This window comes from Lytechinus pictus, chromosome 16, assembly GCF_037042905.1.
Source record: "Lytechinus pictus isolate F3 Inbred chromosome 16, Lp3.0, whole genome shotgun sequence".
Classification (NCBI taxonomy): Eukaryota; Metazoa; Echinodermata; class Echinoidea; order Temnopleuroida; family Toxopneustidae; genus Lytechinus; species Lytechinus pictus.
This window is the reverse complement of record NC_087260.1, coordinates 2,650,954-2,666,137: the sequence shown is the minus strand read 5'-3', so window position 1 is coordinate 2,666,137 and position 15,184 is coordinate 2,650,954. Positions and strand designations below refer to the sequence as shown.

General features: G+C 42.1%; 2 protein-coding genes across 2 annotated transcripts in view; one reads left to right on the top strand and one right to left on the bottom strand.

Annotated features, from left to right (window-relative positions):
- Window positions 1-15,184, top strand: part of LOC129279004 (G-protein coupled receptor GRL101-like) — a 52,766-nt gene that overhangs the window by 34,078 nt on the left and 3,504 nt on the right. The window contains exons 13-17 of the mRNA XM_064111248.1: window positions 204-272; window positions 11,516-11,587; window positions 12,082-12,153; window positions 13,528-13,599; window positions 14,772-14,843. Coding sequence (XP_063967318.1) covers window positions 204-272; window positions 11,516-11,587; window positions 12,082-12,153; window positions 13,528-13,599; window positions 14,772-14,843 — 357 coding nt within the window. The remainder of the gene's footprint in view (window positions 1-203; window positions 273-11,515; window positions 11,588-12,081; window positions 12,154-13,527; window positions 13,600-14,771; window positions 14,844-15,184) is intronic.
- LOC135157065 (uncharacterized) lies at window positions 9,032-10,342 on the bottom strand. Its single transcript, XM_064111546.1, has one exon. It carries the CDS (start codon window positions 10,340-10,342, stop codon window positions 9,032-9,034), a length of 1,311 nt encoding a protein of 436 aa, XP_063967616.1.

Here is a 15,184-nt window from a genome sequence, read left to right as displayed (position 1 = left end):
TTCTAAGCACTTAAGACTGGGATAGGTATCTAACTAACGATGCGAGCACGAAACGCAAGCTGATCTTTATTTTCCCATTTGAAAATGCGCCAATTGGCTACTTTGGCATGTTAAGAGTTATTAAGCAGAAAGACAAGACAGATGTGTGCTTTTATACAGAAGTTTATCAATAATGATACTTTGGTATTTATCTTGCTTTTCAGAAATTTAGAGTTCAACAGGATCGCTGTTATACCAGCACATGTTTTCACAGGTCTTTATATGAGAACAATGTAAGTGAAATTATTACATGAAATGTTATTTAGGTATTTTGATATTCATTTTGTTTACTTGATATGTGTGTGTGTAATTTGACTTAATATAGTCTGTCATTTGAATAAGACTTATTTCACATATTTGGGATAAGTTATCGAGTCATTTGACCGAGAAAAGTTTGTATGTAGGTCTGGGGGGAGGGGGTGGGTGAGATTGGAATAATAGATGATAGTTGAGTGTAATTGAATTCAATTGATCATTTGTCAAAGCTTCAGACAAGCATGATAATCTTTGAAGGAAAACACTCTGTAATGTTAATGTCCTCGCTTTTTTATCCACGTTAGACACCTAAGTCTTGCAGGAATCAACGAACTGGAGCCAGGATGTTTTCAAGGTGTAAAGGGTGTAGAGAACATGTAAGAAAACTAATTGAAAATTTTGAAGGAAATTTTAGGGCGGTATAAATTCCCGTTGCCCGGTTAAAATGGGAAAGGTTTTTACTACACGATATATGGTGACGCTATCTGCCGGCGGATCGTGTTCCAACTCCGGCGGATTCAGAACCAATATCTCTTCGGCAGATATCGTTCTTGCTATCGTTTCTCGATATGCATGCACACCTGCACACGGTACTAATTTCCTTCAAAATTATATAGGACCTACCATTTTTATTCATATATTTTAATAATAAAATCAAATCGCGGCAACCCGGCAGATATGGTTCAGACGGTAAAGAAGGGTACCAGCCGGCGGGTACCGTATCCACCGGTGGAACCACATCTGCTGTTTCACCGGCAACAACGCATTCTGTGAAATAACGGCTGGGAGGTTTGTTGCACCCACAAATGTGATAATTTTTGATCGCCCACAAATGTAATAATGACTTTTTGGCAAATCCGTTCTAAACTAAAATCCTATAGTAATGCGTTCATATAGCACAAAAGTGCAAAGTCTTTTTTCCAGACCCGGTTAATTCAAAAATTATAATATAGTCCAAAGTCTTTTTTCCAGACCCAGTTGTTTCAAAAATCATAATATAAGTCCAAAGTCTTTTTTTCCAGATCCGGTTATTTCAAAAATTATAATATAAGTCCAAACTAAGATACGATAATGATATTCCAGTAAAAAAAAAAAGAATCGAGCTTTGTCTTTTCTCCAGACCCAGTTAATTAAAACTGGTGGAATTAATGTATTCGTTGTTGTTTTAACTTATACGGCGCGTATTGTGAATATTTGCGCTAAGAGTAAATTGAGAATCAAGCGTGGTCTTTTCTCCAGACCCGGTTACTTAAAACTAAAAACTAAAACCCTTTACCCACAAATGTAATAATTTCACCCACAAATGTGATAATGACTTTACCCACAAATGTTATAATTTTGGGCGAATCTGTTCTAAACTAAAACCCTATAGTAATGCGTTCATATAGCCCAAAGTCAGTCTTTTTTCTCCCGACCCGATTATATAAAACATTTAAACAATCTTCCAAATAAAGATCCAAAAATTAATTCTTCTTAATGTTGAATAACATAGAAGTTTAGCGTAGTCTTTCCTCCAGACCCAGATATTTCAAATAGCAAATAAAAAATAATAAAAAAAATAAAATAAAAAAAAAGACCCCACGATCTTATAAATGTTGGACAAAATGTAAATATAGTATAGTCTTTCCTCCAGATGAAGATAAAGACACGCATTGAGACAGAGGAAAATAGAAAGAATATACCAATCCCTTCCCGATACTCAGAAAATGTAGGTTAATACGGTTTCGTAAATGACCAGCTCAAATGTCTGATACGGGTAATAATTTACATTATCACCCGTATCAGACATCTGCTCCAAATATCTGATTTGGATGATAATAAAAATATTGACTGGCTCTCCTTTGGGGAACGTCAAATATACGTCATAATAAAGACAACATTGGATCCGGGCGCTGGATATGCGTCACAGACTCCCGGCAGGGACGCGACCTCATAATGGCAGCAGCGTAACAGGGGTCGGTGGCCAGGGGGGCAAGAGCAAAAGATTTCCCGGTCATGTCATGGTATGAACAGGCGTAATGGTGTAATGAGGCGACTGTTTTGAGAAGGCCATATATTGCATATCGGGCAGATTTTTTTTTTTTTTAAAGTTGCGAGCGAGCGAAGCGAGCGAGCAAAAATTTTGACCTTTTTAATACAAAAATCAAATTTTGTGATAGATCTTGACATGATATCCAGAGAATAATATATTTCACTCTTCTCTCTTTCCATTTCCTCCAAAAACGAGGGGCGCAGTATAGCACATGTGCTAAAAAGTTTCGTAATATAAGTCCCTAGCGAGCGAAGCGAGCGAGAAAAAAAATCACCTTTTCATGAGAATCTAACATTAAGATATTTTTTGACATTATATTCAGTAAATAAAATCATATTCTACACTTTTCCTTTGCTTTTCTTTCCTCCTTTTTTGTTCTTGTTTGTAGAACTTTTTGGGGCCATGGCCCAACCCTTCCATACTTATATACGGCAGTGCTGTGCGGTTGAGGTCCGAGGCGGAGCCCCCGGAACTTCTTAATATCAAAGCCACTTAAACCTTGCAGATTGCCGCTATTTTAATCAAATCGCGGTTATATACAGAATATAGCTTTTGCACAACACATTTATTCAACCCTGTTGCGTAATTTTGAGGAGGCAAAACATAGTAATGTGGGAAAATTTGTAAAAAGTCGCCAGCGTGCAAAGCGAGCTGGAAAAAAAATTGCCTATCGAAATTAAATTCTAATAATGTGATAGATTTTTCCACTATATTCATCAAATAAAACATTTCATTGTTTCCAATCATTTCATTATACGCTGTCTCCTAAAATTTATTTTTATTTCCTCTTGGGTGTGGAACAAAGACCCCCCCCCCGCGCCTGTACGCCAGTGATTGAACGTGATTAAACGGGCCGGGGGTGTTATAGAGCCATTTGAAGGTTATAGATGAAGAGCCCCTACTGCGTGGGGTCAGGGACAAAGCCCCGGTAGCTTATTTGCATAAAATTTAGCAAGTTTCTAGCACAATGTTGTCTGCAGTCCATCTATCTTCCCGCTCTTTATTTTCAATCCTCGGCAGCCTGGTCGTGTTATTATTTTTTTTTCTTGTCCCTTTTCTTTGTTTTCCAATTTAGCTTTTGACTAATTCCATTCTTCCTTCGTTTCCCGCTATTGTTTGCCATTTTGTCATCTTTTAATCTATTTCCCATCATGCTATTGTATTACATATGTTGCCCGCCTCGACCCTTTAAATGAAGAGAAAAGACAGACACTTGTTATTTCTTGGTAAAAGTAACAGTAGAATGCCCTTCTCACAAAGTGTGGTCAAGCTCCTGCAGTATCTGGACTCTTCGATTATGTTACAGGGGTAACCATCATTACCAATAGAGGGACTGCCAGGTGTGCTAATTAAAGGCCTGCTCGTACATTTGTGTACTTTGTGGGCCTGCCCACACTCTCCCCCCGAAAAAATAAGCTGGCCGGTTCATTTTCATGGTACCTTATCATCAACTTACAATACAATGTACGATAACGGTTTCAATACAACAGTTCAAACAAAAATATGCATGTATTCAAATAAACGCTTGCACACCTAGAGTAGTCATCTGGTATCAAAAGAATGAGAGAACTCATTTCTGTGGCAGAGTCAAAAGGAAAAAAAAAATTCACTTCCTCATGGAATTATTCCATTTCAGAGGTTTGGAAGAAGAAAAGTGGCCTTCCTTTCTTATCCAAGCAACTTTTACAGTTGTTTCAAGTAATAATTTTTCCGTCGCAGTATCTGCGCACTCTCCGTAATTACCCTGAAAGTCACCCATGCTACCCTAACATTACCTTTTAGCAGGACTTTTCACTATCGGTACAATCCAGCACAAAAGATAACCAGAGGACTCTCTAGAACATGCAAAATGTCCAAAAGGTTTTTCTAAACATCCAAGAACTCGTGATCTTAAAAAAAAACATAAAATTAACTTATTTTAAATTAGAATATCTGCCGCAGTCTCTTTCCAAGATGTCATATTCATGATTTTGGTGTCCGAGCTAGACATACGGTCCAGTGTTCGTATAGGTCAATTGTTCAAATGTTTAAATTAGTTCTGACTAAATGTCGGCTGTGGGGTGGGGGTCCTTGTCATCCATGGCTGCCATTGCTGGAATTGTCCCGCGTCCCACGCAGGCCTGGAGATAAACAAAGGCATTTCATGAGGTATACGAACCTGCTGCTGTCCTCTCGGTAGGCCAGCATCCCATGACCAGGGGTCTGCTTGATGCATCATCCTCTGGTGTGGTTGTGTCTGCGGGTAGTACAGCCCTGGCTGTCCATTCATCCTCGGGAGGTCAGTTTGCACCATGTTGACATTGGGGTCCCGTCGCCATTGCTGAGGCTCACCAAGCTGAGTATAGGTCAGAACCGGCGGAGGCTGTCTCCTGCGTGGTGGGTTCCGACGATCCTGCTGCGGGGGGCAACAGTCTCCTGAGTCGTAGAGGTCAGCATCCTGTGAAGAAAAGAAAGTGGGAGGTGGTGGTGGTGGTAGGAAAGGTGGCATTGGGACAGGTGGGATTGGGGCAGGGGGAGGTGGAGGTATGTTAGCAGGATGAGGTAAGGGTGCTTGAGGTGTGCCTTGCTGGTTATCATCAGCAATCCTGCTGTCTGGTGTTGGCTGCAATGGATACCTTGGCTCAAGTCGAGATGGGGGCTGAGGTGGAGGTGGCGAAGCTGGTGGTGATGCAATGTGTGGATGAACAGGAATAAGCGTTACTTCTTCATCATCCGAGTCACCACTTTCGTCTCTCATCTCTGCTGGGGAGGCCTGTGGTAGTGCCCGAGGTATTCGTCTCTGCCTGTCTCCGCTTGGCTGATCCTGCTGAACTCGCAATCCCAAGTAATCACAGGGCAACAACATATTGCGATGGAGCACTCTAACTCTACCTTGACCGATCTCAGGACAGACTTCATATACAGGGATGTCTGGAGAAAGACGCCGTTTCACGATATGAACTTGCTTCTCCCAGTATGACCGCAATTTTGAGGGCCCTTGCTGTGGTACCATATTTCTCACCAGTACCCTATCACCTTGCTCTAAGGGGAGTGGATGTAGTCCCTTGTCTCTGGTTTTCTTTGTAACTTCTGCCTTGGCCTGCGATGTATGCTTTGCCAGGTCATAGGCTTCCCTCATGGCTGTTTTCCATCTCTGAGCATATGTCTTTTGGTCTCCAGTTGTGGAGTGTTCTTCATTCAGTCCGAATGCTAAATCGATTGGTAGCCTTGGTGTACGACCAAACATCAGGAAGGCTGGGGCATAGCCAGTCGCCTCGTTTCGAGTAGAATTGTAGGCGTGGACTACTTTAAGTAGGTGCTCCTTCCAGTTTGACTTTTGCTCCACGGTAAGCGTCCTCAACATCGAAAGGAGTGTCCTGTTGAAACGCTCAGCTTTTCCATTCCCTTGGGGGTGATAGGGAGTTGTCCTTGAATTCTGCACCCCTGATAGCTGCTGCAGCCGGTGGAATAACCTATTCTCAAACTCGCCTCCTTGATCATGGAGTATCCGGCGGGGAAAACCGAATCTAAGTACAAAATCATTAAAGATTCTGTCAGCTGCAGTTTGGCCAGACTTATTCCTCGTGGGATATGCTTGAGCATACCTTGTAAAATGATCAACCACAACAAGTATATACTCATAACCACCTTTACTGGTTTCCAGGTGTACAAAGTCTATGGAGATGAGCTCTAGGGGCTCAGATGTCACGATTGGTACCATTGGAACTCTAATCTGTCGGTTAGGTTTACGCTGGATGAGACAGCTACATTCATGATGGATGAAGTGTTCCACATCTTTCTGCATGTTTGGCCAGTAGAACCTTTGCCTTGCTAAATCGAGTACTCGATCTACACCAAGATGACCCATGTTTACATGCAGATCCTTGAGCACTCGCATCCGGTAGCATGGAGGTAGGACGATTTGTCTTCTAGTTGGTGTTCTACGATGGAGGATGCCATCTTGCCCTAACTCCAGTTTCTTCAACTCTCGCAAGAGGGCTCTCTCTTCACTAGAAGCAGACCTCCAACATGTGGGGGTTGGAGAGTTGTCCTGTTCTTTCAGTTTGATGATCTTTCCAAGCACACGGTCATCATGCTGAGCCTTGGCGAGTTCTTCCTTGGATACTTCTTGGATTGGGGATGAGCTATCGTCCAAACCCTCAGCCATGGCAATATCCGCTGTAAGGCTGGCTACTAGTGGAAGGGTTTCCTGAGCTTCATGCACTTGTGTCACTGCTACACATATACTGGAAGCTGGCGATTGTTCTGTGCATTCGTCGATGTATGTCTCTATGTTCAGAGGCATCCTTGACAGCGTATCTGCATCAGCGTTGGCACGGCCTGGGCGGTATTTCACTGTGAAGTTGAATTCAGCAAGCTCTGATACCCATCTTTGCCCAGTTGCATTCAACTTTGCGGTAGACATCATGTAGGTCAGCGGATTGTTATCTGTGTAGACAAGGAAAGAGGGAGCATAGAATAGGTAGTCGCGGAACTTGTCACATACTGACCACTTCAGGGCTAGAAATTCCAATTTGCCAGAGTGCAAATTATAATTCCGCTCTGCCGGTGTAAGGGTGCGGGATGCATAGGCGATCACCCGTAACTTTCCATCTTTACGCTGGTACAAGACTGCTCCAAGACCTTCCTGTGACGCATCTGTGTGTAACACGAATGGCTGTGAGAAATCTGGAAAAGCCATAACGGGTGGTTGGACCAAATGATCGATTAGCATCTCCACTCTCTCTTGGTGAAGTTGTGTCCATGTTACAGGAGTGCGGGAAGAAGCCTGGTGGTGTTTCTTAGATGCCTGTTTGTTAGATTTCTGCTTCTTCTTGGTTCCTCCTGAGCTGACGTCTGTTGTTAACAGGTTGTACATGGGTTTTGCCATCTTTGAGAAATCTGGTATATACCGACGGTAATAGCCGAGTAGACCCATGATTTTCCTCACGTCTCCAACTGTGGCTGGTTTCTTTTCCTTCAAAGCCAGTACTGCAGTTATGTCGGCCGGGTTTGGTCGATGGCCCTCAGCTGAAACAAGGCGTCCCAGGTAGTTAACCTCTTCCTGGAAAAGATGACATTTGGCAGGCCGTAGCTTCATTCCATGTTTTTGCACTGTCTGAAGGATTGTTCTGAGACGAGAAACATGTTCCTCAAACGTCTTACTGTAGACAAGAATGTCATCCAGGTATGTGACACATATTTCGTTGTTGAGACCCTCTAGACAAGATTCCATGCATCTTTGGAAAGCAGCCGGAGCATTTTTCAAGCCGAAAGGAATCCTCACCCACTCGTACAATCCCCAAGGTGTGATGAAGGCAGTGAGGGGACGGCTGGCCTCATCCATAAAACCTTGGTGGTAGGCTTTACCCTGGTCCAGCGTTGAAAACCACCGATTGCCATCTAAAGTGTCCAATGTGTCTTGGATTCGGGGTATTGGCTGGCGATCGGCCATGGTCCTCTGATTAAGTTGGCGATAGTCCACACACAATCGCAAAGTCCCATCCTTCTTACGCACGCACACTATTGGAGATGAGTAAGCAGATTTTGACTTTGCAATCCAGCCTCGGCTAATCAGGTCTCGTAGATATTCACGCACTTCCTTCATCAGGGGTGGAGGGACCGCCATGTATGTCTTCTGGACCGGTGTATTGTCAGTCAGTGTAAGATGCATCTGTAATGATTGGATACACCCCATGTCTTGTTCATTCTTGACAAATGCAGCGCTTTCTTCCTTCAGCATCGCCTCCACTCCTGCTTTCTGGCCGTCATCCAGATGGGACAAGTCGACTGGTGGGGCCCATTTCTCAGTTAGCAGGCTGTCAGCAGATGTAACAGACACCTCGGCGACATGCGCCTTCATGGTTGGGTGTGGTCTGCCCTCCTGGAGCAACCCTGCTGGTAATACAGAGCGCAGTGCAGTTAGTTTCCCCAAGCATGAATACGATGGTAAGGTGATACTGCACTTCCTGTCGTTGGTGATTGGGGTGGATATCTTCATGCGTCTCCCAGCCTTGAGGTCGACAGGTGTTGACTCGATGCTCAACCCGTCGGGAAGGACATGAAGGGGGTCGGCTTCCAACAGGACAGTGGTTGAGTCGGTGAGGTTGAGGCGGACATTGCAGACAATCATTCGAGTCTGTCCAGGGTTGATTGTAATGGGATGTCTGCCCATCAGGACACTGCACATGTCCTCTCCTTCCTGGCCCTTCAGAATAGCAGTGAGCGCATTGATTTTCTGCCAATGAGATTTAGGGAGGATACGATTAAGGGATATCTTGGCATCATTCTTGGAGTCTTCCTTGATGAGTTCCTCGATAACATTGTAACCGATGATCGGGTGTCTCATTGCTTGATTGGTTACGAGGACAGGAACGGTGACGGCTGGTTTCTGTTCACGCCTTGGTATTCTCAACTGCAGCTTCACCCATCCTTCATATGAGACGACTGTATCATTCACTGCAGCCACCTGCAAAGTCTCCTCTCCATCTAGAATTGCTGAAATGGGTAGGACTTGGGTTTTGGGTATGTACTGTCGCAGCCAATCTAAGGAAATTATTGAGACTTGTGCTCCTGTGTCCCACAAGACTTCAACATGCGTATCATTCAGCACCAAAGATACAAGGCATTGTTTTCCAATAAGTTTTATCATTCGCGTCCTCGTCTTGGGGTTTATTGTAGGTGTTGTCGAGTTGAGGGTAGGTCGGGACTTTGATGGATCTGAGGTTACTGGTTGTCCCTCCCAAGTAACCCTACCCCGTTTCCCTGCCTCCTCATGTTGCATCTCCTGGCATAATGTTCAGAGCTTCCACACCGGAAACAATGGCGGCAGCTCTCTCCTTGTCCTTGTTGCTGGCATGCCTCGCAGCCCCTCTCTCTCCTGCCAGATCTTGGTCCTCTCGGTTGAGCCATCAGAGCATTGAGCTCGGCCTTCACAATCTGTTGGATGCTGTTCGTCAGCTCTTTCAAGTTCAGTGCCTCTGTCTTACTCGTTTGCTTAGAGGTGGTCTCAGGCTTTGCCGGTTCTGCGATGGCAGCAGCAACTCGGGCTTGGCGAGGTTTCAGCTTTTGTTGACGCTCACTCTCATGTGCAACTGCAGTGGTCAACACCTCCAGAAGCTCCTCATCCGATACATCTTGTTGTAGAGTAGACCTGAGCTCATGCTGGATAACAGCATCCTGGAGACCGGTGGAGATTGCTCTCCACGCCATCTTGTGGACCTGCGTACTCCCATAGCAGATTGCTGCCCCCTTTTCCTCTGAGGCGAACAGTACCTTTTGTTTCAAGTCTAGGGTGCGGAGCACGAAGTCATGTGGCGATTCCTTTGGAACCTGCACAGCCGAGGATAACTCCTGGAAGAGTGCAGTAGCGTCCCTCTCTCTAAAATGGGATCGCAGGAGGCGTCGTAACAGTGGCAAGTCCAAATCACCTCGACCCTCCAAATAGCTCCGGAGCGAGAGCCCTGGATTCACAGCACGCACCACTGCTTCGGTGATCTCCTCAGCTGGAAATCCTTTTTTCAAGCCACTGTTAATCTGTCTTGCGAGGGAAACGAAAGAGAGTTTGTCCTTCTGGCTAGGCTCGCCAATCTGCCCCTGTATCCTAAACTCCTTTCTCCACGTGACTGGAGTATGTGGCAGCTGGTTGGTCATCTTGAGGATGGGGGATCTCTGTGACGTGTCGTCTGCCTCTTCAGCTGGCTGGTCTGACTTTGGCTGGGTGGGTGGTTCCCTTGGAAGCTTAGTGGTCCTGGCCTTTACCTCAACCACATTCTCATCTCCATCTCTGTCCCCCTTTCCCAGGATCTTGGTCAAACCCTGCAACACTGATTTGCCTCCGTCCTCTGAATCCTCCAGCTCATCCCCATCTAGGAAGCGTCTGATGACACGCTTCAGTCCTGCTCGCCCTTTCGACTTGGCTTTCCCCACGTCTTCCTCAGGTAGCTTGAGCTCCGCTGCCGCCTTTAGTAGCTGCTCCTCCGTGCTCGCTGACAATCTCTGCAGCACATCGTCGATCAGCTCCTCAAATCCTGCCATCATAGATAGCTCCGGAATCAGCCTTCTTGTCAAGCTGTCTCTGGAATTGGGTAGGGCCTCGTCTAGGGCTGTTCGGAGATGTTGGAGTTGGGTGGAGTCGCTAGGGAGAACTCGTACACCATCTCAGCATCATCATCCGGGCAGTGCCTCCAAAATGTTGCCCGCCTCGACCCTTTAAATGAAGAGAAAAGACAGACACTTGTTATTTCTTGGTAAAAGTAACAGTAGAATGCCCTTCTCACAAAGTGTGGTCAAGCTCCTGCAGTATCTGGACTCTTCGATTATGTTACAGGGGTAACCATCATTACCAATAGAGGGACTGCCAGGTGTGCTAATTAAAGGCCTGCTCGTACATTTGTGTACTTTGTGGGCCTGCCCACACATAGGCCTATATCGGAATGATTTGTTCTTTCTCAAATTTTCTTTTTTAGTATCTTTTCCCGCTTTCCTTCCTATTATTTCCATTTAAAGAGAAACATTTTTCTTCGTTTTATTTTCACTTTTCCCTTTCCCTTTCCTTTTCCTCCTTTCCTTTTCCCCTTTCCTTCCCTTTTCCCTTTCTTTCTTTCTCCCTCCCTTATTTCTTTTCCCCGTTTTTTTATTTTCCCGGTGAAATCCGCCAGGGGGGGGGGGGGGCAGCTTGCCCCCTGCCCCCCGCCTGTTACGCCACTGCATAATAGGGAAGTGCAGAGCCTGGTCGCTGGTATAAACATTACACAGTAGAACCATATTCTTGAAAGAAATCCCTCCATTTTCATGATTTTTGCTCTAGATGTCTGATTTGGATGATAATAAAAATATTGACTGGCTCTTCTTTCGGGGAACATCAAATATTGCCTCGGACCATTATGATTCTTTTGTGGGCAATATATTTGATGTTCCCCTCAAGGCCAGTCAATATTATATAATTATTAACCAAAAATTCAAATATGTGTGAAAAACGAAGACATTTTCATGTGGACAAAAATATATCATAGCAATGAATGTATGGTATTGTGGACAGTCGAAGCAATTAATATTTATTTTTATGCAAAACAAAATATTTTTTAATAAAAGCGTTTATCCTAACACAACACAAATAAACTTTGATATCGTTATTTTTTTAAACCAATAATATTGATTACGCGTTCAATACAAATGTGTTAAAATTTTGCAATTGTATCCCCAAAACAGAGAACTATATTTGAACAATATCACGTCAATACGTTCTGGAGTTTTTGAAGGACTCGTGGATTTGAAATACCTGTAAGTAGACTTAGAATGTTTACGTTTACTGTAAATTGGTGTGGAAAATCATGGTTTCCATTCATTGACCCCATTTTCCTGAAATGAAACATAAAGTTGGAAGTTTGACCAAATATAGAAAATATCCGACACGCAAGACGCGTAAATTTCTTGGAAAAGTGATATGGATGATGATAAATTACATTTTTTGAATTAGCTACACCTTTAGAACAGTGTTTCTATTTGGAATTCAATTAAGGGAGCCGACGGTGTCACGCTTTCACGTTTGTGTATAAAAGAAAATTATGCGTAATGCCTTAATTAAAAATGTGATAAAAGGGATCTCCTTGGACTTGCAGTGCACCTTAAGAATTATAATTGTTTAGATTTTCTATTACAGTATAAGGAAGCAAGCCGAGTATAAAGTTATTTACACATATTTACGCACATTTTATCCGCAAATTTCCGCGGAAAATGTCAGAAAACTTCGTTATCTTTTTCTTTTGTTTTGACAGACATCTTTTTGAAAACCAAATTTCCAATATTGATATCGAGGCGTTCGAAGATCTTTATTCACTCGAATTTCTGTAAGTATTACATCTCAACGCATTTTATTTCGAAACGACATTAATTAGAAACGAAATTTTCCGTCCTTTTGAAATTAACAATGGCTCCCAATATACCATTGTTTTCCACAAGACATTGTTGGATATTGTTTAGATAGAGAATTGGATGACGTATTATAAAAGCTAACATTCAGACAAGGGTAACATCCCTGATTGAAGCCAGTGTATCAGCTCTCTCTGTATCATAATTTCAAGCCAAGGTGGCCATTTTGAATTCCAAGATGGCAGCAGATAAAAAATGCTCTGAAATTCTAATTTTCGGGAAAGCTTGGCATCCAATATGAATGACTTTGCATCAATTTGAACCTTTTACATTGCTTAGACACTGAAATATAGGTCAATGTAGGTGGCCAATAGATGGTCAGTATGGCCATAATATAAGTTAATATTTATTAAACGATCTAACAAGGCGGTTATTCCAAATTGTCCCTTATTTCAACTTGAAATATAGTTTCCCATCGATAATTTCCCCCAAAGTGTGAATTTTCTGTAATCATTACAACCTGATAACTGGGTCAAAATACAATATTTGATGGCGGCCATTTTGAAATTCAAAATGGTGCATGAGGACGTGGGAAAATTGTACTATTTTTTTTCTTTTATTCACTACCCCTGAATTGACACAGGTAATCGTACAGGATTGTGTATTTCGACATAACATGATTATGATTTGCGATAATTTACTATTCATATAAAGTTAATGTGTCTACTACCATTCGAATCGCGCTACATAAAATTGATCGATAATTTCGAAATCATCGAACAATAATGGATGATTCAATTGTCAAAATCAATTTTGATTTCCCCCTTGCGTGGTATGTGGGCGAATAACCATTAACCAAATTAAGTGGGAAGTGTTGATCCGGGGGTTCTTTGCGGATTAAATTAAATAGGGTTTGTCTTCTTTTCTTTGCCCTGAAGCGATTTTTTTTTTACTGGGGGTGCTGATGTAAATTTGACCCAAAAATATTCACTCCTAAATGAAGGTCATTTTTGTCCCGAGAAATTTGACAAGAAGCAAAAAAAAAAAAAAAATGAATAAAGTTTCACTACGAAAAGAAGGTCACTTTTGTCCTGAGAAATTTGACAAGCAAAAAGAAAAAAAAGGAAGCAATTTCTGTACTAAATGCATGATTTTTTTTTATATTTCTCCACTTTTGTCACACCTTCCAGAATTCCCGGGGGTGCCTCCTATGTAAAATAATACACGCAGAACCCCCGAGGAAAATCTTGGGGGTGCTTCAGCACCCTCAGCACCCCAACTTCCCAGGGCCATGCTTGCAAATGGGATCATCATTAGTTCCATGTTTTCAATCGTTTATTCTTATTTCACAGTGACCTCACCCTTAATTCCATCAGAGAGTTCAAGAAGGGGATGTTCGATAGCCAAGTCAACCTAACTTGGGTGTAAGTAAATTTACCATAATACCCTCCTCAATATGCCCATGGTGACATATCTTTCTTGTACTTAAAGGGATGGTCCGGGCTGAAAATATTTATATCTAAATAAATATAGTAAAATTCACAAAGCAAAAATGCTGAAAATTTCGTAAAAAACGGTTAACAAATAATGAAGTTTGAATTTTAAAGTTGATCAACATTTGTGAAAACAGTTATATGCACATCGTCATGAATATTCATTAGATGGGCTGATGATGTCATATCCCCACTTTCCCTTTTCTTATATGTTATTACATGAAATCATAATTGTTTCATTTTTTATACATTTGTAAATGATGTGTCTCCATCATGATGAAATAAGTTACGGCAATAAATAACTAATGCACTTAATCGGTTGTCAATCCAATAGTTTACTTCTTGGTTGAAAAAAATTGAATAAACCTAATTTCATATAATAAAATACAAAAGAACAAGTAGGGATATGACATCATCAGGCCGCCTAATGAATATTCATGAAAACATGCCTAGAATTGTTTCACCAGAATAATGCAAATCTTTAAAATTCAATAACTTCGTTATTTATTATCCGACTTTGATCAAATTTTCAGCATTTTGCTTGGTGAATTTTATTATATTTATTGAAATATAAATATCTCCAGTCTGGACCATCCCTTTAACCGCTGACAGTTTGACACGTAAATTGTTCTTTCGATATGAGAAGTTTGGGAACTCAAGGAGATCTAGCAATTGTTCCTTTACGTACAACTGGCATAGTCGATGATGATGCCGTTTGTGGATACAGCGTGGCGATTGTAAAGTTGGCAATGATAAATGATGATGGGGATTGTACTGTCCTGGTATTGATCTCGTAATTGATGACGATATTAAAAATACTTAAAATATTGAATTCAAAATATAAGATCGTTTAGTTCTGAGATTTTTTTTACGTTAGATTACATAATATCATGATATATGCTCATGTGAGGCGATACTAGAGTATGGGGGAATCGCCCCCCGGAATTTTATGTTATAAACAGTATCCAATGGATAGGGTTGACTTGGGTACCTTGCTTACCCCCCCCCCCCTGCTAAGGAGGGGGGGAGGATATCAGGGATATCAAGTAATTGTGCCTGGATATCATCAGATCCGTAATATTCAATTTTTTTTTAATTTCCAGGTCATTCTCAGATAACCCGTTGGAATACATAGAACCAAGAACGTTCCAGCATCTTAGTCGGCTAGAATATCTGTAAGTTTGTGAGCATAATTATGGCTTTTTCGAAATACTTACAGCATACTGTAATGGAATGTAATTCACTAATGATGACGATAAGAATATTTCGCTTGTATGCAGTGCACCCACCCCCTCCCCCCCCAAAAAAAAAACACGAATTCGTAATTCAGTTAATTTTTTGTCATCATAATCATAAATTTGCTTAGTGTGGTGAAACCGATCTCAACGTTCTGGACGCATGACTGAGTTAAACCATGGAAAGAGGTCCTACCAAATTGACGATTTAAAGAAAGTTTTTTCTGGCTTTCACTGCCATCCATTTGGAAAACAAAGTTCAAAACGCAAATCTCAAGTTT

Excerpts from the sequence above, each read along its gene's own strand:
- LOC135157065 (XM_064111546.1), bottom strand. The coding sequence starts at position 10,342 with ATGGCAGGATTTGAGGAGCTGATCGACGATGTGCTGCAGAGATTGTCA.